General features: G+C 38.4%; 1 protein-coding gene across 9 annotated transcripts; it reads left to right on the top strand.

The window, feature by feature from the left end:
• On the top strand, nucleotides 1-25,683 carry USP16 (ubiquitin specific peptidase 16). 9 transcript variants are annotated; one of them, XM_061421268.1, is made up of 19 exons: nucleotides 1-129; nucleotides 923-1,112; nucleotides 3,195-3,296; nucleotides 5,346-5,524; nucleotides 8,459-8,562; nucleotides 9,758-9,861; nucleotides 11,041-11,228; nucleotides 11,802-11,897; nucleotides 12,458-12,588; nucleotides 12,868-12,955; nucleotides 14,256-14,334; nucleotides 15,792-15,883; nucleotides 16,221-16,277; nucleotides 17,230-17,406; nucleotides 19,854-20,517; nucleotides 21,570-21,664; nucleotides 24,687-24,773; nucleotides 25,213-25,369; nucleotides 25,480-25,683. In XM_061421268.1, the coding sequence occupies exons 3-19, from the start codon at nucleotides 3,236-3,238 to the stop codon at nucleotides 25,602-25,604; spliced, it is 2,484 nt and encodes an 827-aa protein (XP_061277252.1). In that variant the 5' UTR covers nucleotides 1-129; nucleotides 923-1,112; nucleotides 3,195-3,235; the 3' UTR covers nucleotides 25,605-25,683. The 9 variants fall into 9 exon arrangements, with proteins under 9 accessions (XP_061277252.1, XP_061277510.1, XP_061277229.1 ...); XM_061421526.1 differs by having other exon boundaries at nucleotides 2-129; nucleotides 11,044-11,228; XM_061421615.1 differs by lacking the exon at nucleotides 1-129 and adding an exon at nucleotides 142-530 and having other exon boundaries at nucleotides 11,044-11,228.
• Nucleotides 25,684-26,645: the final 962 nt, after the last annotated feature.

The following is a 26,645-nucleotide window of genomic DNA, read 5'->3' as shown; positions in this document are numbered from 1 at the left end:
TGTTGCTTTCCAGGGGTCACGCTGGCTTCTGCTCCGTCGCTCTCAATTCGTCACCGGGGAGGAAGACGGAGCAGGCTGCCCGGCCCGAGGGCCCATTAGGGGATGCAGCAATGGGCGCTGTCGCCGTGGGTGAGTTCCGCTCCCACTGCCTTCGCAGGCACCACTCGCATGACTTCCTGCGCGCCCGGGAGCCCTAATTTTCCTGCCCCGACCTCGTTTTCTCCTCGAAGGCCCCTCTGCCTTTAAGCACGTTACCTGGCCTCGGCCCAGTACCGCGTTCTCATTGGCCTCACGTCCTGTCAGTTCCAGGAGCTGACCAATGAGTTGTCGGTGCTGGCGCCCTCCTCGACCCAGTGGACCCCGAGGTTCCCCCCGTGGGTGCGGAGCAGTTGGAAGGGAAGGGGAGGTCTGGCGGACTTCGCGCGGCCGGGGACTCTTCTTACGAGTTGGCGCTGAGTTTGCCACCGCGTCCGCTTGTTGGTTATTAGGACAAGCAGGAGCTGTCGTTTAGACGATTCAGTGCTCCCAGGGTAGGACAACTCTTCGCGAAACTTGAAAGCCCTGTTTTAGCCCCGCTGACAGAAGTTTTCCAAACTCATGCATGTTTAATGGATCCCAGGCAGGCGTGGGAAATACTTGAAGGGCGGAGAGGGAAGGGAACTGGGTTAGTAGGAGAGCCGGCAAGACCAGCTATAATTTATGTTTTGCGTGGAGCCCTGCAAAGAGTAATTTGGCCCAGAAGGTAACGCTCATCTGAAGACTCGCCTGAAAAATTGAGGAGATTTGTGGATGTTTTATAGATGATGATGCAGTACTGTTTTCACAACTCATTAGATGCCCTTTATAGTTGTCAGAAATTTATTGGGAGCTCTTTTTTTTCCCACATCATTGAAGCAGTCCCTCTACTGTCCTCTGCCTGCAGCAATTACAGTTCGTCTTTCAAGTTTTCCTTTGGCGTCTGAGCGACTAGCAGGTCCAAAACCAGATTTGCTAGTGCTGTCTTCACTGCTGCAGATTTCTTCATTCTTTACCTTTTTCTTTCTCACCGGAATTTGTGTGCTTCATTCTTGTATACCTACCTTTGCACCTTATAATCATCCTTAATGCCACAGGTACTATTCTCTTTTTCTGTTTAAATGCAAGAAGTATTTCTGGATCTGCTATATGTTAACACTATTCTAAATGCTGTAGGTGATTCAGAAGTAAGGCCTAAAACACTTTCTTGCTCTTAGAACTTTAGATTCCAGGTAGAGAAATGACATATGTCCAGGGAAAAGATTTAAGAAGCATCTCACTTAGGTATCTGATCAGGGTACAAGATGAATAGCACACACTGAACGCTGGGAAAGCAGAGTTGAGTGGTTTATTTAAAGTCAACTGGTTGCCTAAGGCTCCATTGAAATGAACATCTTGGAGGAATTGGGAAGATTTGGATAGATGGAGCGAACTCCCAGCTAGAGAGTAAAGGCTTAGAGGTGGAAGGCAAGGTGTTTTGGAGTGGAGGGTACAGAAGAGTCCGTAGGATTCTGCTTTGGAACCAAAAGATCTATGATTTAAGTTCCATTTCTGCCACCCTGTGATCTTTCATCGTTTTGAGTTTACTTCTTTAGCACAATGCTCCATTTAAAGGCTTTTGTGAAAATCAAATGAGATAATATTTATGTAAAGGCTTTGAAAATCCGAAGCACTGTATGACTAAAGATTAGTGGCTCTTTTCTGAGACATAATGAGAGTCAGGGTTACCAGGGTGTTGAGGAAAATTTATAAGGGACCACGAGTGCACGGCACAGGAGAGTGGGTTGAAAAACTGTCAAGTACTTTGAATCAGGAGAGTGATTTGATGAAAATGGCATCATTGGAAGATAATGTCTGTACTAGAATGCAGCACAGATTAGAGGGAGTTGGATTGGAGTGAGGCAAGAACTTGGGTGCTGTTCCTCCCCCCTTCCAAATCAGAATACACCCTCATTTTGTATATAACCATATAGTTTTGTTCTGTTAATACATACATTGGTTTTGTAAACATGAAACTTTGTTAATGTTTTATCTTTGAAAAGGGTAACAGTTAATGATTTGGCACTCATTTTTCTTACAAACCTTGTGGGATTACCTTGAATTACCCTCACATTAAGAACTAAAGGAGGAATATTTTTAAGACTGTAAGCCAGAGCAAGATGACAGCTACCTTTCAGAAATAATTGGGAAGTGTTTTAAAAATATATGTCCCACGTCCTACTTTCCACTTATGCAATCAGAATTTTCACAAGCATCCCAGGTAAAATAATTATTATAGTCATTTAAGTCATTTTGACACTAAGTTATTCTAATGTATGTAAACTATAACTTTTCAACATCATTATTAGGTAGACTTGTATGTACTTTCAGTATTTTTCATGTTTTCTGATTTTTAATTGTTGACTGAAGAGGTGATTTGATAATGAGCTAGATTTGTCATTCTTGCCTGGAAAAATCCCATGGATGGAGGAGCCGGGCAGGCTACAGTCCATGGGGTTGCAAAGAGTTGGACTCGACTGAGTGACTTCACTTCACTTCAGATTTGTCATATTTCAAACTGATTTTGTCAAGAATATGATAATGTAAATGGTCAAGAATACAGATGTAGTCAGTTTTCAGTTAACATCCATAGGAAGTTCTGGTGTGGGAAGATGCAGAACAGTGTATCATACTATGTTATTTGGCTTTGAAACTATTTTGCACATTTTCTGACTCCCTCTAGGAGATTGTTTTCAGAATTATTTTAATTTTCTTTGAGAAATTACAAATCTAATTGCATTGCCTGCAAGAACTTTCTTAGATAGCTTTGAAGAAAGGGAAATTAGAGTTTCAAAGTGCTACCGCCATTCCACATTTATGGTGTGAGAAGTTAAGTTCCTAATAGTGTAAAGTGTTAAGACATCAGGATCTGTGTAAGAAGATACTAATTCTTTCCAGACCTTTACATTTATTGAAAACCTCTTAACATTACTAAGAATCAGTTTCCTAACCTATGAAAAACAGAGGTAATACTCTACTTCCGGGGGTTCTTATTGAAAACAATGATACGTGTGAATGGTCTTTGTAGCTTATAAAGTATGATAGATACACAGAATGATACGGTTTAGTTACGTTACTGTATCCTAGAGAACTGTAAAACTTTTTTTTTTTGGTCAAGCTAACTTTATCTTGTTTTCTAGATTGTTGTTTTGTGTCAGTAAGTAACCCCTAAAGTGCCAACATGGGAAAGAAACGGACAAAGGGAAAAACTGTTCCAATTGATGATTCTTCTGAATCTTTAGGTATATTTCACCAATTAAATTTTTAAAGTAATGTTTGTATCCCTAAATGGACATCTATTTTAATATGTAAAAATGGGATCAATGTGTTTTGATTATGTTATTTTGTAATTTGCATTCTAACTTAATGTTTGTATAGACATGTAATTTAATAGTCTGCACAACATTTTTAATGGCGTGATATTTATTCCATTGATATAAAAGACTATGGGTGCGTATTTCATGATTTATTTGGGTAATCCTCCACTGTTATAAATGTAGGTAATCTTCAACTTTTCAGTGTTATGAATGGTGTGATACTAAATATTTTTGTAGCTCAAACTGTGCACATCTGGTTATCTTCTTGGTACAGATCCTATAATTAGAATTGCTGAATTAAGAGGTATAAATATTTTCTAGATTCTTTTGGATCTATTGCCATTCAGAGATGTATTACTAACGTAGAGGCCCCCTAGCAGCGTAACAGAGTACACATTTCTCTGAACCTTTATTGACACAGGTTGGTATCATTTGTAAAAATCTTTGCTGATTTGCTAGTTGAAAAAGAATATTTTCTTTTTTCAGTTTGTGTTGTTTTTGACAACTTACTGGGCTTTAGTAGTTTTTCACATGATCTCATTTGCATTTGTATTCTCTTGGTGCATATTCATTGGACATAAAGCTAATTGTACCACTTGATGAGTTTCTAAACCTCCAGGAGCCCTGAAAGAACTGAAGCCCTTTAGAGTGGCTTGCATAGCCTGTTACCGATCTGGCCCCACTGGGGTTTTCAGTCTCAGGTCCTGCTGCTCATTATTTCACTTGTGACTGCCATTCTGAGAAGAGAGCATGCACTTCTACATTTTATACGTCCATCCCTTTGTTAATGGGATGTGGCCTTTTCTGGGTCAGGAAGATCCCCTGGAAGAGGAAATGGTAACGCGCTCCAGTATTCTTGCCTGGAGAATCCCATGGACAGAGGAGCCTAATGGGCTACCGTCACTAGGGTCGCAAAGAGTTAGACACGACTGAGCAACTAAGCAGAAGGCCTTTTCAGATTGTTTACTCCATTAAATCATAGTTTAAACTATGAGCTTGAAATTAAAAAGACTTAAATCCAAATTCTAGTACAGCCACTCAGTAGTTCTGTGACTTGGGCACTAACTTTGAGGTTTCTCATCTATCATTGGGGGTAGTACAGTCTGCTTTTCGTGGTGGTTGTGTAGAGTAAATGAGATAATGTGTGTGAACACTTAGCACAGTGTCATGCTCATAGTACCTGCTTAATCAGTATGAGAAATTTTTATAACTATACATATCTCCCAAGATTGTACAGTCATTACCTCTTCTGTGAACTTCCGTTGACTTTAGCCTTCTCTTCTTGTGCTGCTGTAGTATGTCTGTAGCACTGCTCCCTAGGTGGTGCAGTGGTAAAGAATTCACCTGCAAATGCAGGAGACATAGGAGATGGGTGTTCAATCCCTGGGTCGGGAAGATCCCCTGGAGAAGGAAATGGCAACCTACTCCAGTATTCTTGCCTGGAGAATCCCATGGACAGAGGAGCCTGGCGGACTACAGTTCATGGGGTCGCAAAGAGTTGGACGTGATTGAGCAACTAAGCACCCAAGCATATGTATAGAGCATATCTAGAGATTCTTGTGCATTCATTTATTTGCTTCTGCAAGAATGTGAGCTGCTCAAAGAAAGAGCTGTGAGTTGGTCACGTTTTCGGTTGTATTGTCTATTACAGTGCCAGACATGCAGCAGTTGTATTGTTGACTGAATGAGGGACCTTCTCTGCAACCTTATAAAATAAAGAGGATAATAGATACAATTAATAAATTGAAGTGAATTTAGGGTGGTGGTGGTTATACCTAGAACTTCAAAGCTTGTATAAGATCTTTCTTACATAATCATCTCATGATCAAATATCAGACAAAAATTTAAGTTTTTAGGTTATCTAACAATTAGTTTATAGAGTAAATTCATTTTTGAAGTTCAAATCAGGTGTAAGTTTTGAGATTAACTGAAGAAAGTCATATTCTACCTCATATTTGTTATTTGTTTTAATAGAACCTGTGTGCAGACACATTAGAAAAGGATTGGAACAAGGTAATTTGAAAAAAGCTTTAGTGAATGTGGAATGGAATATTTGCCAAGATTGTAAGACGGACAATAAAGTAAAAGATAAATCTGAAGAAGAAACAGAAGAAAATCCTTCAGTTTGGCTGTGTCTTAAATGTGGCCATCAGGTATGCTTAGATTCTGATCGATTCGGGATTGTATTAAACTCTCTGAACTTATTTTAGAAGATAGTACCTAAAAGCACGGTATGGGTGACCAGAATGTGTGTTGGCGTAGTTTGTGTTCCCTGGGGAATAGGTTCTGAGACTCGTGTGTGGGGGGTTTATTGGGGAGTATTCTCGGGTACTGTACTAGGAAAACAGGGAGAGAAGCAAGCTTAGGTGGAGGCAGTGCTTCAGGGCTTCAGCTGAACCCACAGTGGAGTCTGGTCTTCAGAGAGGTCCTGAACTGCGGCACAGGGCCAAGCCTCTGTCCTTGTGCCTAGACCAGTCATTGGATGTTGGTTGCTTCTGGGGAATGGAACTGATGGTGAGGAAGGCAGCTTCGTTCCACTGAGGATAATTCTTGGGGATGGACAGACAGAGCAGTGATCTGTCCCCAGGCCACATTTCTGGCCTCTGGGGAATGAATACCTTGGGTCTGGTGGTATCTGGGTGGCAGAACCGCTCACAGGTATCATCATGATACTAAAGGTCAGGAGGGCCTCTTAATCACCCTTGGTGGTGGTAAGTTTACCTGTTAGGAAACTGGACTGAGCGGTGGTAACGTTTTCTAAAACTACAGTGTAGTATCACAACCAGGATATTAACACAGATACAATCCAACAGTCTTAATCAGGTCTCCCCAGTGTTATTGCTCTTAGTTTGTGTGGGGGTGTACGTGTGTTGTGTATGTATTAAGTGCTGTTTGGTTCGGCACCTGTGGAGATTTGTATCCACCACCACAGTCAAGGCATTGAAAAGTTCCAACATCACATGGAGTGTTATGTTGCCTTTTAAAAATCATGCCCACTCATGCCCACCTCTGGACTGCTACCCTTCCTCCCAGCCCCTCACAACTTCTAGTCTGTTCCCTATTCCTAAAATTTTGTCGTTTCAAAAATGTTGCATAAGTGGGATCATGTGATACACAACGTGTTGGGACTGACTTTTTTTACTTACACTTGTGAAGGTTTTCCCAAGTCCTGTGTCTCAATGGTCGCTTCTTTTTTATTGCTAAGTGGTATTCCATGGTAGGGTGTACCACGGTTTGTTCACCCGTTGAAGGACATCTGGGCTGATCTCAGTTTTTGGTGATCATGAGTAAAGCTGCTATGAACATTTGTGTACACATTTTTGTGTGAATTTAAGATTTCATTTCTCTGGGGAAAATGTCTAAGAGTGCAATTGCTGGGTAATATGATAATTAAATGTTTTAGTTTTTAAGATACTTCCAGGCTTTTCCAGAATGGCTGTCCTATTTTATATTCCTCCCAGTAGTGTTTGAGTGATCCACTCTCTCCATCCTTGCCAGCATTTAGTATTGTCACGGTTTTTTATTTTACCATTCTGATAGGTAAGATCTCACTGTGGCCAGACAGTTACAAAATTTTATGTTAGCATTTTTATTTATTTGTATTTGAAAAGTTGTCATTTAACCTGTTAGATACTTATGATGAGCATGAATATATTTTACTACTACAAATTTTCCATAATGCATTTCCTATTATAAATTTTATTTATTTTGCTAGTTTTTTAGTTCCTTGGGGTAAGACAGTATCAGTATTAACTGTTAACTTTCATCCTAATAGTTATGCTTTACAGTGTTAGCACAGGATTCTCAGTTATTAGATATCTCACGTTTGTTTCAGATAGCCTCAGTTGGTATTAGAATTTTCAAAATCAATACCAAATTGCAGTTCATTTATTTTAGAACTAAATGTTGAATGGGATAAATTAATCAGTAGGCTTGGTATCATAGTTAAAGCGTAGAAGCCATTGATGGATATTTCACCCCCAAAGTAATATTTTTTAGTAGCTGCAGTAGAGACAGGACCACTTATGGTAGTGTTGTCAGAGAGTTGAAGGCCTGGTTCACATAGATACACAGTGAAGCTGTGCTTCTTAGCTGTGGCTCATCAGCTGCAGGTGAACAATCTGGTCATGTTCTCCTGTGAATACGCCTATGCAGATGTAGGTGGAAGTCTCCCGCTTAACTTGTTCAGTTAATGCTTATTGACCTCCCTCATTTTGCTAGTCTTTGGTAATAGATTCATTCAGTTTTTCATGCCTTCAGGATTTACACTCCTGCAGAAGGGGTGTGAAAGGGAAGAAAGGATAGCAACATTAACAGCTTCACTGTAAGGTAGAAAATAAGGCATGCCCTCAGGAACGTACACCATATTTTGTGGGAGTTTGTCTATAGGAGGAACAGTGTTTTCTCATCTGGGAAGCTGGGCATAGGCTTCTAAGAGGAAGTGGCCTCTGAGCAAGATCCTGAAGACCAAGTGGGATTTGATCCGCGGCAGTAATGGTAAAGAATTTCAAGACAGATGGAATAATGTGAACAAAAGTGTATTGTGGAAGCGAGGTGGTTTTAGCTAGTAAATGGTACTCAAATAGGAGAATATGGGCGCTAACCCTGGAAAGGTGGATTGGGGTCCAAAGGTATCAGGTTTGTTGAGTAGGTTTGCTGAGAGCAGTTCATCACTTTTGACTTGAGTATATGAACAGAGCTTTATTTTAGGACTATTAAACTGAAAAAATAAGTATGTGAAGGAAGGTTGAAGTTAGGAAAATATTTATGAAGATGTTAAGGAGTCTAAACTAGAACTAGTGAATGATTGCATTAGCATGGTTTAGCTAGGACTGGAAAGGACAAGCTGGAGCAAAAGAGTACTTCTAGTGTGTGGTTTTCTAAGTACCTTCTTCCTGAAATGTCCTCAGGTGCCTCTTCGTATTTAAGTTCTAACGAAGTCTGGACTCTGCCAGAGTCTAAAGTTTTAATTTTAAAATTGTTAAGAATGGCAGGATTTCTTGATCCACTTCCTTATTCATTGTAGACTGTGAATTCTCTCCTGGTGAGTTTTTGTGGCTTTGAGTTTTATGATTATGATTCTCTAGGGCTGTGGCAGAAATTCTCAGGAGCAACATGCTTTGAAGCACTACATGAAACCAAGATCAGAACCTCATTGCCTGGTTCTTAGTTTGGACAACTGGAGTGTATGGTGAGTTTCAACTCCTGTGCCCATTTGCTGGAAATTATTTGAAATGTTGGGGAATGGAGGTGTTGGAACTGTTTTAAAGAGCAAGAAAGTTTAAATTTTTTAGTATTTGTCTACATACCATCACTTTCAGGCTTCCCCATTGGCTCAGTGGTAAAGAATCTGCCTGCAAGCCAGGAGATGCAGGAGACTTGGGTTTGATCCTTGGGTTGGGAAAATCCCCTGGAGAAGGAGTTGGCAACCCATTCCAGCATGCTGGCCTGGAAAATCCCACGGACAGAGGAGCCTGGCAGGCTGCAGTCCATGGGGCCACAAAGAGCAACACAACTGAGCTACTGAGCTCATACGCACGCATCACTTTCAGAAGGCTAGAGAGTGATGTTGTGAGAAGCTTTTGCTTAGTATTGTACGAACACAACAATTATAGTATGTAGAAGACATAGGAATTTTTACCCTTTGTTTTTCTCTCGTGATATTACAAAGCATATGGTAGAGTTGGGACACTAAGAACAAGTTCCAGATAAACTGAGATAATAAATTTTGGCAATGAATTTGCATGAAAATGTTAGGCTGGTATTTTTTTGTCTTTTAACATCATTAAAATTTTGCATCTTTAAAAACCATTTACATAGCACTATTCACTGAACGTGCACATGTGCTGTCGCTTCAGTCGTGTCTGACTCTTTGTGCCCCTGTGGACTGTAGCCCACCAGGCTCTTCTGCCCATGGGATTCTCCAGGCAGGAGTACTGGACTGGGTTGCCTTGCCCTCCTCCAGGAGGTCATCCCCAGGTCTCTCATGTCTCCTGCGTTGGCAGGCAGGTTCTTTACCACTGGCGCCACCTGGGAAGTCCATTCACTGAACATCATTTGGCAGTTGTAAAATTTGTTAATTTTGATAATGTAGATCTGTAATTTAACATATGATTAGAAAAAACTTTCATGTTATAAACAATCATTTCTATAACATGTTTGGAGTATTTTCACAGTACTTATATGTAGCTGTAATTCAGGCTAACTCTAACAGTACAGCAGAGTTAATATGTATAGTCTTCTTCAAGAAAACATAGCGTTTTTATTTTCAGTTTCTGTACTGGAGTAGTGAGGGTCACACATTTTGGGTCTCCTTTATTAAAATTAGCCTCCTTTGGTGGTTGTCAGTTTGTCACTTTTCTTCTCTGGGATCTGTTGGGACACAGGTGTTACCTATGTGATGATGAAGTCCAGTATTGTAATTCAAACCGATTGGGTCAGGTGGTTGATTATGTTAGAAAGCAGGCTGGCAGTACAACTCCAGAATCAGGTAAAATCATTTTTCTTAATATAGACTGTAATGTTGGTATATATTATCTGTGGGTATTTAGTTTCACATTCTGTATCATTGCATATAGCTGAATACCATTATTAATGATTGATTTCAAACTATGAAACTGTCTTTGGTTAACAATGTAGAACAGTAAGAATATAGATAATTATAAGGAGTTAGAATTAGAAGGGAATCTGAGAAATAATATAGTCATATGTGATGAAGAGTCTGGGTTAGTGATGAGCAGTAACGCCACACTCCTATACCCTGGCACAGGGCTTAAGGCAGACCTGCTTTATAATGGATTTTTCTTTCTACATCATTTGGATGATGTGAAAGTTGGTGATGGACAGGGAAGCCTGGCATGCTGTAGTTCATGGGGTGGTGAAGAGTAGGACTGGACTGATTGAACTGAACTGAACTGCTACATTGTTCGGATGATGTGAAAGTAAAGTGCCTATGATTCCTTCAAAAGGCCAGATACTTCTCGTTTTTTTCATTCATTATTAAGTTAATAGGGTTGATTTTCATCCTCTGCTTTAAAAGCTCCTTTAGATTTTTACATTCCCAGAGGTATCTTTTGTGGAGCCAGAATTGTTTGTTCCTAACTTCAAGATTAGTTTTTCTTAGTTAATGTAATTGGCTGCACCAGGTCTTAGTTGCGGCATATGGCATCTTTGATCTTGGTTGCACGATGCTGGAACTTAGTTCTGGCATATGGGATCTCGTTTCCTGACCAGGGATTGAACCCAAGCCCCTGCATTGGGAGTGCAGACTCTTAACCAACGAACTACCAGGGAAGTCTCCAGGGTTAGTTTTCCACTCTCAGACTTCATTTAAAAATTTACTTTATGTCCATGTTCTTTGCTTGATTGCTTGAGACTCTGATTTCACAGGGTAAGGTTGCTCATTTGTAAAAAACATTTGTTCAGTTAAAAGGGGATTTATACTGAATACTGTTTGGTTTGCTTATGTCAGTTCTGAATATTTTTGGTTTATTGGTTTTTCTCTTTTGATGGTAATTTATTTGTAATAAAACATTTAAAATCAAACAGGTGGCAAATCATGTTATTAAGTAAAATTCACAAATTCTGGTCCCAAGTATATCTTTGCATTTGGTTTGGGTGTCTTGCACATTTTGCTAAATCATTTCTTTTTCTTCTTTTTTTTTGTAAGCAGCAGAAGATAATGGTAATATTGAACTTGAAAACAAAAAGCTAGAAAAGGAGAGTAAAAATGAGCAAGAGAGAGAAAAAAAGGAAAACATGGCGAGAGAAAATCCTTCCATGAATTCTACTTCCCAAATGACTGTGAAAGGACTCAGTAATTTGGGAAATACATGTTTCTTCAATGCAGTTATGCAGGTGCCAATGTTAATATTTCTCCCCTTTAAAAAGATCTTAGTATTTTCCTCATAACGCTAGGATGTTTTTGCATATTTGCTACTGATGATACTGAGCTCTTCCCTCAGACGTAGTTTCTTCCTGTGTTTTCAAAGAAAATTCAAGGGAATGTTTACTTTGCATGACAGTAAAACCCTGTGCTAAGCACTGGCATGCGAAGGGGTTCAAAACAAACCATGGCCCGTGTCCTCATAGAACTGTCACTTGGGTGTTAGAAACACAAGAGAACCAAGTACAGAAATAAATTCCTGGTTGCATGTGGGGGTGGGGGTGGTGGTGGTAGGGTTAGGGTAGCTATCATAGTAGGTGGTTGTGAGAAGGACCTGACGTGATGACTAAACTCAGGACTGAAGTACTTATGAACCAGTTAGAGTCGGGGGAAGAGCATGATGTTACTTTGTGTGTAACAGACACAATAAAAGTTGCAGTGTTGATGGTGTTTTTCTGTTTTGGAAGAATAGACACTTAAAAGTATTTGACTGAATTGGTTTGCCTGTAAATAATTTTTCCTTTCTTTTCCATCCTGCATTCCAGAATTTGTCACAAACACCAGTGCTTAGAGAACTATTAAAAGAAGTAAAAATGTCCGGAACAATTGTAAAAATTGAACCACCTGATTTGGCACTAACAGTATGTACTTTAAAATTTTGTTTTTTTCTTTTCCTCTCTGAGTAGCAGCATTTTAAATTATTTTTAAGAACTGCTGCTCGTTTTCACCTTTTTTGTTTGTTTTAAGTTACCAAGTTAAATTTTCAGGCTAATGGATATTTATGAGGGGCCTTTACATGTGTTTGCTCCTGAAAGCCCTTCTGCTGTGCTGAGTGTTTGGCTTCCTTCTGGGGAATGCTGCGTATGAAGCTCTGAGCACGCATTATCATTTTGAACTTCTTTTACGGTGACTGATATGCTGTGTAGCGAAATGAGTTTTACCATCTCCATTTTTATTATTTACATTTTGATTTAGCTCTTTCAGTTCCTAGGCAGTAAGTTCCTGATAAGATAAAACAGTAAAACTGAATTCTTTATCAAAATAGTTTAGGACTAAAAAGTTCTCCATCTTTTGATGTACATTTTGAACTTTTAATTGGAACAGCTCTATTAGGAACATAGGAATATAGGTTGACGAGTTACATCTTGATAAACAATTCTAAAATTTGACTGAAGAAAGTAATTTTTATTCCCATATTCAGGAACCCTTAGAAATAAATCTTGAGCCACCAGGCCCTCTTACGTTAGCCATGAGCCAGTTTCTTAACGAGATGCAAGAGACCAAAAAGGGAATCGTGACACCTAGAGAACTCTTTTCTCAGGTCTGTAAAAAGTGAGTATCCATATTGATTGTGCTTTCAGTGCATCAGTAAGAAGCTGGGAAATAATATGAAAAATTAATAGGATTAGAGTGAATTCAGTAGATAATATTAAAGCATGGTTTAAAAAACATATACTTTGTGTGAAAATTAAATCTGCCAGGAGTGTTGTTGGACTAAACAAAAATTTTGAGAAACTGGAACATGCCAAAATTTGGGATATGATCCTAAGATTTTATAAAAAATAGTTTCATTTTAGTGGACTCACCATAGTTTTTCTTTCTTCCCTGTAGAGCAGTGCGATTTAAAGGCTACCAGCAACAGGACAGTCAGGAGCTGCTTCGCTATTTATTGGATGGAATGAGAGCAGAAGAACATCAGGTTAGCACATTTTGATGAGTGTATTTTGTAATCTCATCTTCATTAACTTGTCTGTCATTTGATGTTTTAAGGGTTATTAGAGCAATGAAAACTAGTTGTTGAGGCCATTATATTAAAATTTTTTTTCTTCACCAGCCTTTCAACCAGTGTATTTTCTTTGCTTATTTATTTATTTTTCTTCTTTTCTTTTTTTGGCTAGTATATTTTAATTATTAAATGAATGAAGGGAATTAAAAATGATTCTTTTCATGACGCTTTATTTTGCTCGCTGTTTGCAACATTATTGTTCTCTAAGGGTTGACATTGTAGCCTGTCAGGAGAGATACAGGTATGGAAAATATTCCTCCCCAGACGATTCCCAGTTGCAGTGCAGCCTTACTCTTACTCTGAGTGTGATTTAACACTCTTTTTATTCTGGGAAGTATTTTTATTTTGTAAGAGTCAGGGAGCATTTGTTGCGTTGTAAAATTTTTGTTAGTTGCCAGTATGTAAAGTAATTTTGGGGAGGGTGTGTGTAGATATAATTAGTAATAGTAATAACAGCGATAACGATACTTATTTTGCTTTTATGTTTTGTTAAGCACTGTTCTCAGTATTTTATGAATTACCCTACTCAGTCCTTACAGCCATTCTGTGAGGTACATGCTACTGTCATTTTTCTCACTCCATATGAAGCTAGGATATCTAGAAGTTCATTGCCTGGTTCAGGGTCACCCAGTAGTGATGGAGCTGGGCTTAGAGCACTGGAGTCTGTCCCTATAGTTCTTTGCTTCTGGGATTTCAGGTGGCTCAGGAATCCGCCTGCCAATGCAGGAGAGGCAAGAGATGCAGGTTTGATCCCTGGGTCTGGAAGATGACAAAATTTGGCATGGGAATTTTGCACAAGTATTCTAGCATGGGAAACCCCATGGACAGAGGAGTCTGGCAGTCTGTAATCCATGGATTCACAAAGAGTCGGACACAGCTTAGCAACTGAGCACACGTGCACTCTGCTTCTAGAACATGATATTTCAGTGGTCTTTTTCAAAGGAGGTGGGCATGTTCTGAGAAGCTTTGGTTAGAGTAGGTTAAAATCTTGAAATTATAATACAGTGCCTTTGCTCAAGGGTTAGTTATTGTTTTTTAAAGTATATTTCTTTTTAGCTCCTGGAATTAATTTTGAAAATGTGATTTTAAAAATACCAATTTTTATTTGGTAATTTTGGGGTGCCAATGTTTGATCATTTTCTTTACTTGATTACATATTTCTAAGGAAAATAACTATATTTAATAGTATATATATTTATTTTATTACTTTTAGAGAGTGAGTAAAGGAATTCTTAAAGCATTTGATAATTCTACTGAAAAAGTGGATGAAGAACTGAAAAATAAAGTTAAAGGTAATGTCTGACTTCTTGAACTAAAACAGTATAGTTGAAATCCTGTGTACATTAAAACAGGATTGCTGACACATGTATTTCAAATCCACAGTTATTAGTGTATAATTGTTCTTTATCTCTGTTGATTTAAAAAAAATATTGTTCTTTATCTCTGTTGATTTAAAAAAATTATTCAGTACTCCAAAGGTAAATAGGAGAATTTAACCTAGGTGTATTCTTTTTATGTAGTATTATGGTAAAATTTATAAACATAGAGCTAAGATGATAAGATGACATCCCAATTTTATTTTTTAAAAGCTTAGACTTTATTTATTTGGCCCCGCCACGTGGTTCAAGGGATCTTAGTTCTCCAACCAGGAACTGAACCCAGGTCTCAGCAGTGAAAGCCAGGGGTCCAAGTCCTAACCACTGGACTGCCAGAGAATTGCCTCAAAAGCTTAGACTTTAATTTTTAGTGATTTACACTTGTCTTTGCTAGTTGTCAGCTGGTTTATTAATCACGGAGCTGACTTTATTCTTATCATTGTGTAACATTTAATGATTTAGGAAAGGTTTGTTGAGTAGAACTGTCTGATGATGGATTACTTCAGTATTTCTGCTGTCTGATACAGTAGCCATATGTGACAGTTGAGCCCTTGAAATGTGACTGGTGCAAAAGGAGCTGAATTTTTATTTTCATTTGATTTTAACCAGTTTAAATGGCTCCAATGACTAGCAACTACTGAATTGTGAAGCACAGCTTGGAATCTACACAGAGCAACTGTTTGCCTCCTCAGGGCCCTTGTTGCTGGCCTGGCCATTAATGGAGAGAATCTAGCCTGCTCAACTGTCTGTCATAAAATGTGTTTCTGTATAAATGACACATGTCGTTTGAACAAGGCTTATACATTTCATGTAGTTAGAAAATTGGATGACTAGGTAGTAAAATTCCATCATCTTATGCTAAGCTTACCAAGGTTGTTTCTGGGGACATAGAGAAAGAAAAGGAGGATTTTGTCTGAAATACTTTCCTAAGGGCTTTTCGTTTTTGTTTTGATTTTGAATGAAGTTCACAAAGCAAGTTACTCTCAAATTTGCTGGCAGTGTTAGAATACTAGAGCTAGAAGTGAGCTAAATTATTATCCTGTGTAGCCCAGTCTGCTCATTTTACTTTTGATAGTTAAAATATTGATGCACAGAAAGTCTCACTGACTTGCACAATTCATTTTGCACTGACTAGACCCTAGATAAGAATTTTTTGTGTGTGTGCAAGATGTGTTAAATTGTATCCTGCTTAGAATGCTGGAGTACATTCTGCTGACTATAGTATAAAATAAAATTATGGTAATTATGAGTAGAGAAAAACAAGTCAATAGGAAATTAAAAATAAAATTTCAGGGTTAGATAGGTAAGTAAGTAGTTTCATCTTACTTCATTAATTGTGTACAGGTAATTGATAGCCTTTTTTCCCCTTATAGAGTATGAAAAGAAAAAATCAGTACCAAGTTTTGTGGACCGAATATTTGGTGGTGAGCTGACGAGTACAATCATGTGTGATGAATGCAGAACTGTAAGTAGATGCAGTGCAGACTGGATTTATGCATATTAATGGAGTTCATGAGTTGTTTCTTTTGGAAACAGAAACATCTGGTTAGTTTTGTAAGATACTCTTTTTGAACTAAGTATGCATAGTTTTTTGCTAGAACTATGAACATTCCTTAAATCAGGAAGAAGTTAGTGTAATATTTTAATTTCTTATACCTAACCCAAATTCCTCAACACTGTGTAGTTTTTCATATTCTTAAGCCTTTATTTTAAAATTTAGCTCCCCTCCCCAAGATTTTACTATATGATGTTTAAAGTGAATCTTTTCCTCCTTTTTTCATCTTCTTTTTTGGTTGGTTAAGGTCTCCTTGGTTCATGAATCTTTCCTTGATTTGTCTCTACCGGTTTTAGATGATCAGGTAAGATTATTGAGTTTATTTTATGTAAGTAGATCGTTTTCTTTCCTGAGCTAAATTTTGTGAGGGAGGGCTTGTTACCGTTTCCAAGTTGGTGCTTTACTAGGCCTTGCATGGAAAAAGTTTTCTTAATATATGTGAGATAGAAGAGTTTTAAAGATTTGAAAAGATAATGAATAAATATATGTATTTGTGTATATATATATTTTTTATGTGTGTGTATATATGTGCATTTTAAAGACTATGTTTTGAATTGTTTATGGATGACTAACTTGGTTAGTTTATATATAGGGAAGTATTTATTTCATATAAGTCATTATTATTTTCATTATTTAAGACTAACCACAAATCCCTTAAAGTTTAAGTTCATAAATATTAACAGAGTAAGCCATATAAATTTAGTTCTTATCAAGTAATAGTAGGGGAAAAAATAACATTATGAGTATTGGATAAATCATTATTCGACTTAATATGAATTGGGGGGTCCCTTTAAATCACTGTTACTAAGTGATTACCAAATTTACTATGTCTTACCAAACATACTCTATTTTTTCTTTTCTTTAAAACTGTCGCTTGCATGAGAAGAAAAGAATAGAAAGGAATACCTGTAGTTGAACTTGTAAATCACTTACCAACAGAAAGTGCATTTAGAAATAGACGTAATTACAGCATGGTACAGCATGTATCTATTACAACTCACTGTATTCCTTTCTATTACACTCACATGTTAAATTGCCTTTTTTTACCATTTTGTTTGTTTGCTTGTTTTCTCAGTATGTGAAGATTGTTTTCTAGTGTCTCAGATGAATGAATTTTGTCCTGGATATGTTTCCAAACAGTATGAAAAATAAATCTGGTGTAAATTAGGAATAGAAAACTGTTTAGGTAACATGAAATCTCTTTACAAGCAGTAATAAAGTTTGATTTTTGGTCCATATTCTCTCCATATTTTAAGAGTGGTAAGAAAAGTATAAATGATAAAAATCTGAAAAAGACAATGGAAGATGAAGATAAAGATAGCGAGGAAGAAAAAGATAATGATAGTTACTTAAAGGAGAGAAACGATATTCCTTCAGGAACAAGTAAGCACTTGCAGAAAAAAGCAAAGAAGCAAGCCAAGAAGCAAGCCAAGGTGGGTAATTAGGAGGAAAACCATCCTTGTCTAATTTTAACTTTTAGACTATTGAGTTTGAAGTCTGAATGACAGTGGTAGACATGTCTGTTATTTTATGTACAGCACTTTAATTTGACAGGCTTCCCTGTTGTCTCAGAATCTGCCTGCAATTTGGGAGACCTGGGTTGGGAAGATCCTTGGAGGAGGGCATGGCAACCCACTCCAGTATTCTGGCCTGGAGAATCCCATGGACAGAGGAGCCTGGCAGGCTGTAGTCCATGGGATCACAGTCAGACATGACGTGACTTTCACTTTTACTCGATTTGGCAGTTATAGAATTAGCTCATGTGATATTCTCTGCAGTGAAATTTCTTTGAGAATATGTGAAGAAAATGTTGTGCTTTAAAAAAAAACTGCAGTTTAAAAATAAAATTAAATTAAAAATTAAAAAATATATATATAAAAAAACTGCATTACTTGTTATGATTTAAAAAAATTTATTCAAGAATTTTTTAAGTTTCTAATACATTAACATTTAAAAATATATAAAGGTGTACAATAAAGGTCTTCCTCCTTGTATGATATAATATTACTCTCATTAGTGTCTTATTTGTGCTGGAGATGTTTTGGGAAAATACAATCAAGTACAAATATGTGGTCTTGTGTTTTCCTGGTTTTAAAAATTATGCACACTGTTCTGGTCCTTTTTTTTTCTACTTAATTAGATTCTTGGAGATCTTTACATTTCTTCATGTTTCAGGACTCAAAGATTCTTTTTTTTAAACAATCATATAAAGAAACTCTACTTGATGCTCTGTGGTGACCTAAATAGGAAGGAAATCCAGAAAAAAGAGATGTATGTATAGCTGATTCACTTTGCTGTAGGATTAAAACTAACCCAACATTATAAAGCTACTATATGCCAATAAATTTCTTTTTAAAAAGTTATGTAGAATTCTGTTTGAGTAGTAAATGTTGTTCAGTCACTCAATCATGTCCAACTCTTTGCAACCCCACGGACTGCAGCACGCTAGGCTTCCCTGTCCTTCACTATCTCCTGGAGTTTACTCAAACTCACGTCCATTGAATCAGTGATGCCATCCAACCATCTCATCCTCTGTCATCTCCTTCTCCCGCCTTCAATCTTTCCCAGCATCAGGGTCTTTTCCAATGAATTGGCTGTTTGCATCAGGTAGCCAAAGTATTGAAGCTTTATCATCAGCATGAGTCCTTCCAGTTAAAATTCAGGGTTGATTTCCTTTAGGATTGACTGGTTTGATCTTGCAGTCCAAGGGACTCTCAAGAGTCTTCTCCAACACCACAGTTCAAAAGCATCGATTCTTCAGCACTCAGCCTTCTACAAAATATAGTTTAAAAGATGTACTCTTAAAAGATGTGCTATAGTTCATCTAACCATTTCTTTATTGATTTAGATGTACAAACAGCTATACTCTTTTGCTATAATGGCCAGTGCTTCTGTGAATAACCCTATACATATGTCATCTGTAGGGTATATTTTGAGAAGAGGGATTGTATTTGTAGTTTTGCTAAAATAATTGCCCTCCACAAAAGCTGTACCAACTTATGTTCCCACCAGCAACATATGAAAGTGAAGTTAAGCATATTTTTATGTAAGGGCCATTTGTGTTTCTGTTCCTTTGAAGTATTCGCTCATCTCCTTTCTTCATTTTTCTTTCATGTGTAACTATTTTTAACTGAAGTGTCTCAGAAAATGTTTGTGTCCAGGGCCCTGGATGTGGCCCTTTAACTTTCTGGTATTACAAATTAGCCTCATGGGACTGTCCTTTTATGACAGCTCACGTGCTAACCCTTTGAGTCTTCAGCCATTCCAGTAACAGGAATCTCAGTGAAACCCTACCCGCACCAACCCCACACCCCCATGCTGGGACAGAGGCAGCAAACAGCAAAGAAGGTGGTTAAGTGGGTAGTGATTTAAGTGTCCTCTGTACGTGTCGTTTCCTTTCTTCTTCTCTGATTTGGGGCTGTTTGTTTCCTGGAATTTTATCCTCCATCCCTCTGCTTGTCCTTGAGTTTTCAGTTTTGTTTTTTTTTTTTCTCTCTTAAGTGAAGCCTTGATTGTGTAATTATAACTCACATGGATACATCCCTTCATGATGTATGTGTCGTCACTCGCCCCCCGCCTTCACACATGGCTGCTTGGGTTCAGCAGCCTCGCTGCTCTGTCTAGATCTAGACTGCTCTGTCTAAATCGTGCCCATTTTTATTTGCCCCTGTGTGACAGTTTTTTGAATATTGGTGATGGTTTACCCCTCCTTTCAAAGAACTTTTCTTCATAATTATTTAATCTCTGACAGTAAAGGAACTTTTCTGGGAGTGAACTCTTCCTTATTATTTATTTTTGATTGATAAATAAGAAATCTAATGTGGTACATGTATGCTTTTTATCTCCCTCTCTTTTTTAATGTTTTGTACTTTTTACACAGAACCAACGAAGACAACAGAAAATTCAAGGGAAAGTTCTTCATTTAAATGATGTTTATGCCATTGACCATCCTGAAGATAATGAATGTGAAGTTGAAATGTCACTTCAGAGAGAAGCAGATATTAAATCCAACCATATCTCACAAGAGGAAGTTGCACCTAAAGAATATTGTGTTAATCAGAAAGATTTGAACGGCCATGAAAAAATGATAGAAAGTATAACTGACAATCAAAAATCCATAGAGGAAGCAGCTATGAAAAATGTCAGTGTGGATAATGATCTGGAGGTTTTGGCATCGTCTGCCACTGAATGTCCTAGGAATTTAAACGGTGCCTACCTGAAGGAAGGGAGCAATGGAGAAGTGGACATTTCCAGTGGTTTTGAGAACCTTAACTTGAATGCTGCTCTGCAACCTGACGAAATAAATATAGAGATTCTGGATGACGATCCTACTCCCGGGACGAAGGTATATGAGGTTGTAAACGAAGATCCAGAGACTGCTTTCTGTACGCTTGCAAATAGGGAGGCTTTCAACACCGATGAGTGTTCAGTCCAACATTGTTTGTATCAGTTCACTCGAAACGAGAAACTTCGGGATGCTAATAAACTGCTTTGTGAAGTGTGCACGCGGAGACAATACAGTGGACCAAAGGCAAATATGAAAGGTATTTAGATGCTTTCACAGAAAGTAAAGTTAATGTTCAGGGGAACAGTTTGCACTGCATCAGTAGACTGTTCCTGTTTTAATTGTGTCAGGATTTGGATGGAGTCACTAAGCCCTTTCCTGTGTAAACATTTTCACAGAAGGGTGGGTAAGCGGAGTTCACTGGCTGTCCCAGCAGTTGGGTGGGGCAGTCCGCACTCTGCCAGCAGGCGCTCCCTGTGAGGAAGGCGTCCCGCTAAGGCATCTCACAGACCCCTCACCTGGGGCTGTTTCTGTGTGTCCTCGGCTTCCCCTCATTGTGATGGCTCTCAGGCCCCTGCGCCCAGGAAAACACACCTGAACTCTTGAGTGTGGTGACATCCCAGTGCACGGTCCTGGGGCGCAGTGCTTCCTTACAGGCTGCTTCAGAGACAGACAGAAAGATACTAGTAATTCCTCTCCTATCCCAGCCCCCACCTTTTTATTTTGTTTTTATAAATTGGGTAGGTAGGATAGGGAGGGACCATAGATGCCTAAGGATTCTCAATTGAATTGTTGAAACACTTGACAAGTCTTTCTGTGTTATTTTTATTTATTTACAAACAGTGAATCGTGTTGATTTTATAGCATTTCTGTTTGCTTTAGTGCTGGTGTCAGTGGACTATGGTTTGTATTCTAAACTTGGCTCACCTCTTGTTTTTTTTGTGATCTCTGAGCTAAAAATATTTTTTATAGAACATTGGAAAATGATTTTATGATAGAAAACATTAACTTAGAACTCCAATTAATTACCTCTCCAAAAATAAGTCTATTCTTTTCAGTAGACTGCAATTGTACTCAATTACTTTATAATAGTAAAAAGTTGTGGAAATTTTCTCTCATGTATTAATACATGTAAAATATCCTTGATTTTTGCTTCTTAGTCCAAAAACCTAAAATATTTACTATTTGGTTCTTTCCAGAAAGCTCACTAATCTTTGATTTAAATGTTTTGAAATGATTTTATAGCAGGTGAAGAATGCTAAAGAAGTCTAAAATGATACTCACACTGCTAACATTTGATTCTTTGTATAGGCGAAAGGAAGCATATTTACACCAATGCTAAGAAGCAGATGCTAATTTCTCTTGCTCCTCCAGTTCTCACTCTTCATTTCAAGAGATTTCAGCAGGTACCCCTTGTTTTCTTACAAAAACTTTGTTTCAGATATGTAATACCTGCTTTATTTGTTATGGTCTCTACACATTAAGTGTGTGTGTGTGGTTTTTGTTTTCTGTTATTCTTAGTTCTGACTTCAAAGAGGTAGGAAAGTAAAACAGTACGTGTGCATGCTCAATTGCTCAGTCTTATCTGACTTTTTGTGACCCCATCAGGGGTCTGTAGACTGTAGCCCATCAGGGTCCTCTGTCCATAGACTTATTCTGGCAAGAATACTGGAGTGGGTTGCCATTTCCTCCTCCACGGCATCTTCCCACCCCAGGGATTGAAACTGAGTCTCCTGACTCCTACATTAGCAGGTGGATTGTTTACCACTGAGCCACCTGGGAAGCCAAAACAGTATACATATGGGTAACACAAAAGGGTTTGATGAAGATAATGTCAAGTTGGAAGAGAAATTTAGGCACAGTCCCTCCTCAGTCTTACTACATGCTGCTCTTTTTAGATATCAGTTCAGTTCAGTCGCTCAGTTGTGTCCGACTCTTTGCGACCCCATGGACTGCAGCACACCAGGCCTCCCTGTCCATCACCAACTCCCGGACTTTGCCCAAACTCATGTCCATTGAGTCGGTGATGCCATCCAACCATCTCATCCTCTGTCATCCCCTTCTCCTCCTGCCTTCAATCTTTCCCAGCATCAGGGTCTTTTCCATTGAGTCAGTTCTTTGTATCAAGTGGCCAAAGTATTGGAATTTCCTCTTCAGCATCACTCCTTCCAATGAACACTCAGGTCTGATCTCTTTATGATGGACTGGTTGGATCTCCTTGCAGCCCAAGGGCCTTTCAAGAGTCTTCTCCAACACCACAGTTCAAAAGCATCAATTCTTCGGCGCTCAGCTTTCTTTATGGTCCAACTCTCACATCCATACATGACCACAGGAAAAACCATAGCCTTGACTAGACGGACCTTTGTTGGCAAAGTAATGTTTCTGCTTTTTAATATGCTGTTTAGGTTGGTCATAGCTTTTCTTCCAAGGAGCAACTGTCTTTTAATTTCATGAGTCCAGTCATCATCTGCAGTGATTTTTGGAGCCCCCAAAATAAAGTCAGCCACTGTTGCCACTATTTGCCCATCTATTTGCCATGAAGTGATGGGACCGGATGCTATGATCTTACTTTTCTGAATGTTGAGTTTTAAGCCAGCTTTTTCAGTCTCCTTTCACTTTCATCAAGAGGCTCTTTAGTTCTTTTTTACTTTCTGCCATAAGGGTCGTGTCATCTGCCTCTGAGGTTATTGATATTTCTCCCAGCAATCTTGATTCCAGCTTCTGCTTCATCCAGCCCGGCATTTCACATGACATACTCTGTATATATAAGTTAAGTAAGCAGGGTGACAGTATACAGTCTTGATGTACTCCTTTCCCAGTTTTGAACCAGTCCATTGTTCCATGTCCAGTTGCTTCTTGACCTGCATACAGATTTCTCAGGAGAGAGGTAAGGTGGTCTGGTATTCCCATCTCCTGAAGAATTTTCCAGTTTGTTGTCATCCACGCAAAGGCTTTGTTGTAGTCAATAAAGCAGATGTTTTTCTGGAACTGCCTTGCTTTTTCTGTGATCCAACAGATGTTGGCAGTTTGATTTTGGGTTCTTTTCGGGTTCTTCTCAGGTTTTTTCTAAATCCTGCTTGAACATCTGGAAGTTCTCAGTTCATGTACTGTTGAAGCCTTGCTTGGATAATTTTGAGCATTACTTTGCTAGTGTGTGAAAGTGAAAGTAAAGTGAAGTCGCTCAGTTGTGTGCCACTTTTTGTGACCCCACAGACTGTAGCCTATCAGGCTCCTCCATCCATGGGATTTTCCAGGCAAGAATACTGGAGTGGGTTGCCACTTCCTTCTCCAGAGGATCTTTCTGACCCAGGGATTGAAATCAAGTCTCATGCATTGTAGGCAGACACTTTACCGTCTGAGCCACCAGGGAAGTCCACTAGCGTGTGAGATGAGTGCAGTTGTGTGGTAGTTTGAGCATTCTTTGGCATTGCCTCTCTTTGGGATTGGAATGAAAACTGACCTTTTCCAGTCCTATGGCCACTGCTGACTTTTGCAAATTTGCTGGCATGTTGAGTGCAGCACTTTCACAGCATCATCCTTTAGGATTTGAAATAGTTCAATTGGAATTCTATCACCTCCACTAGCTTTGTTCCTAGTGATGCTTCCTAAGACCCACTTGACTTTGTATTCTAGGGTGTTTGGCTCTCTGGGTGATCACACCATTGTGGTTATCTGGGTCATTAAGCATCTTTTTTATATCATTCTTTTGTGGTTTTGCCACCTCTTCCTAGTATCTTCTGCTTCTGTTAGGTCCATACCGTCTGTGTTCTTTATTATATTAGCATCTTACTCTAACCTTAATTTCAGGTTTAACAAAAAAAGACACTTTACTAGTTATATCTCACACTTGGGAAATTTAGCAATATGTGTGTAGTATCTTATTTTTACTGATCCTTAATAAGGCATTAGTACCTTGGATTTCCATCTTTTTGATGACTCCATCTTTTCTGAAAGAACCATGAGCAGTACCAGTTGTGAATTCAGTTCTAGATTCCCTAAGTATTTTCAGAGCATTTTCTCTCCTGTGCTTGGTGTGAGTTTGACTTACCTGGGTGCATCTTTACAAATAGTTTGCCAGGCTTGGTTCGAGTGAGGCTGAGAGAGTGTGCTTCACAGAATTCTGCTATTGCTGAGTTTTAAGCACTCAGTCTCTTGTCTAATTTGGCTTTTCTGGATGGTTAAAGCAGAAACATTGAGAATGTTCTTACAGGAACAGTTTACTCAATCTGGACTGTGTGTGGGTCTGGACTGTGTGTAGGTACACTTAGCAAAAACCAGTCAACTGGAAGTTAGCAGTGAGGGAACTAGAGTTTTCTGAGACAGCTGAACTGGGACTGGGTTATTGTTCTGGGCATTGTGGTGGGTCGACAGTTCTCTTATGTAGTTTTTCCGGGAAAAGAACTTAAATCTACTCTCCTTCTTTTTCAGGCTGGTTTTAACCTTCGCAAAGTTAACAAACACATAAAATTTCCAGAAATCTTAGATTTGGCTCCTTTTTGTACCCTTAAGTGTAAGGTAGGTGAAACTTGCCTTTTTGGGGAAATCTTTGAGGGAATCAGCTTATTACCAAATATTCCAACAGCAACTCACATAAGTATGAAGTTGATTAAGAGCTGCTGAGTACACTGAGTCTTTGTACCTTTGTAATTTGAAGGTCTGTGATCAATCATCTTCAACATAGGTTGTTACTTCAATATATTTTTAAACCCCCATTTGGCCAGGAAACTGATTATAGCAGGTGGCCTCTGGTTTATGGTTCTTCCAGTAGGGCAAGGGCAGTGGCAGCTTTCTAATAAAATCTTAAATGTGATACCACAGAGTAGGCTGAGAAAAGGGAGAAAATTCCAGTTCAGAGTCAATGATTTCTGCATTCTCAAAGGTTAGAGACCTTTGGCATAGTTTACAGTTACCTTGCCCAGAAATAACTTTTCTGAATTCTGTTCACATTTTAAAGAATGTTGCTGAAGAACATACACGGGTACTGTATTCCTTATATGGAGTCGTCGAACACAGTGGTACCATGAGGTCAGGGCATTATACTGCCTACGCCAAGACAAGAACTGCAAACACTCATCTCTCTAACCTTGTTCTCCATGGTGATATTCCACAAGGTAAAAGGTTTTACAGAATTCTGGTATTCAGCAGATATTATGGCAAAACCAAAAAAGGCTGAACTTGAATTTTTCCATTTCTATTTAATTTTACATTTCCTTTTTGACAGATTTTGAAATGGAATCAACCAAAGGGCAGTGGTTTCACATCAGCGACACTCACGTGCAAGCTGTGCCTACAACTAAAGTACTAAATTCACAGGCTTACCTCCTATTTTATGAGAGAATACTGTAACAATTTCAAAGTGCTTTCTCTGGAAACGTTTATGGCTTTTATAATTGCTGTAATAAAAAAAGTAAAGACTAACTGTAAATCATGTTCACTTAAAATTAAATACATGCCAGAAGAAATCACACTTACTAAAATACTGAAGGGAAAATACCTAAAAATTTAGTGGTTTTGTATTGTCACAGTGGTTTTTATCCCTGCTTCCATTTTCTGGAAAGGATTCTGAATTACTTAAGTGCTCAATAATATGTCTGCGTGGTGGTTTGCAACACATCAATAAAATTAATTACCCCCAAAATTTGCTTTATCAGTAAGTTGTACTGACACACACTACTAGAAAACATTAAAAAAAGTTCCAGACTGGCTAACAAAACTTGAAGTGTGTTAGTTAAAATGAAAGTATTAATTTTATAACCATAGGGTATTTGATTTGGCAGTAACATACATGTCGTTCTTCTGATGCCAAGCAGTATGCATACGCTGGGGTGTTGGTTGAACTCAAGCCAGTTTCCAAGGCACGCACAACCCAAAAAGCCTTAAGAATACCAAAACTGTCTAAACTTCCTGTAAGGTTCTCTATTAGAATTTCTTTTGATGAGTTTCTGTAAGGCCCAGTCAGCCATACTGCATCTAAATTCCTTTGAAATGCCAGAAACAGTGTAAAAGTGTTATTCAGTGACCTCATATAACCAACACATAGTAGCACATGTTCTGTAAAGTAAGTTTACTTTTTACAGTGTTCTTTGCTTTTTTCAAACCTCTATGGTATAAAAATTGACTTGCTTAGTTTATATGTCAAGAAGCGTATTTTCAGTTGCATTTTAAGTATCTTTTTTTTGTTCTCTGCTGCTAAAATATATGTATTTCAAGTCATCCATTCAACACATCATTCAGCGCTAGTGAAACAAGTTAACCTGTCTTAGGGATTTTCTGAGCTGTGAAAAAATACTAAAAATCTAGTCCAGGGATTGACAGACTTCCTATAGAGCACTTCCTATAATTAGTAAATGTCTCAGAGGCTTTGCAAGCCACTTCGTCTCTGTCTTA

The sequence above is a fragment of the Bos javanicus genome, chromosome 1, assembly GCF_032452875.1.
Source record: "Bos javanicus breed banteng chromosome 1, ARS-OSU_banteng_1.0, whole genome shotgun sequence".
In the NCBI taxonomy this organism is placed as follows: Eukaryota; Metazoa; Chordata; class Mammalia; order Artiodactyla; family Bovidae; genus Bos; species Bos javanicus.
Note: the sequence above shows the minus strand (reverse complement) of the source record. Positions and strands in the feature narration are given on the sequence as shown.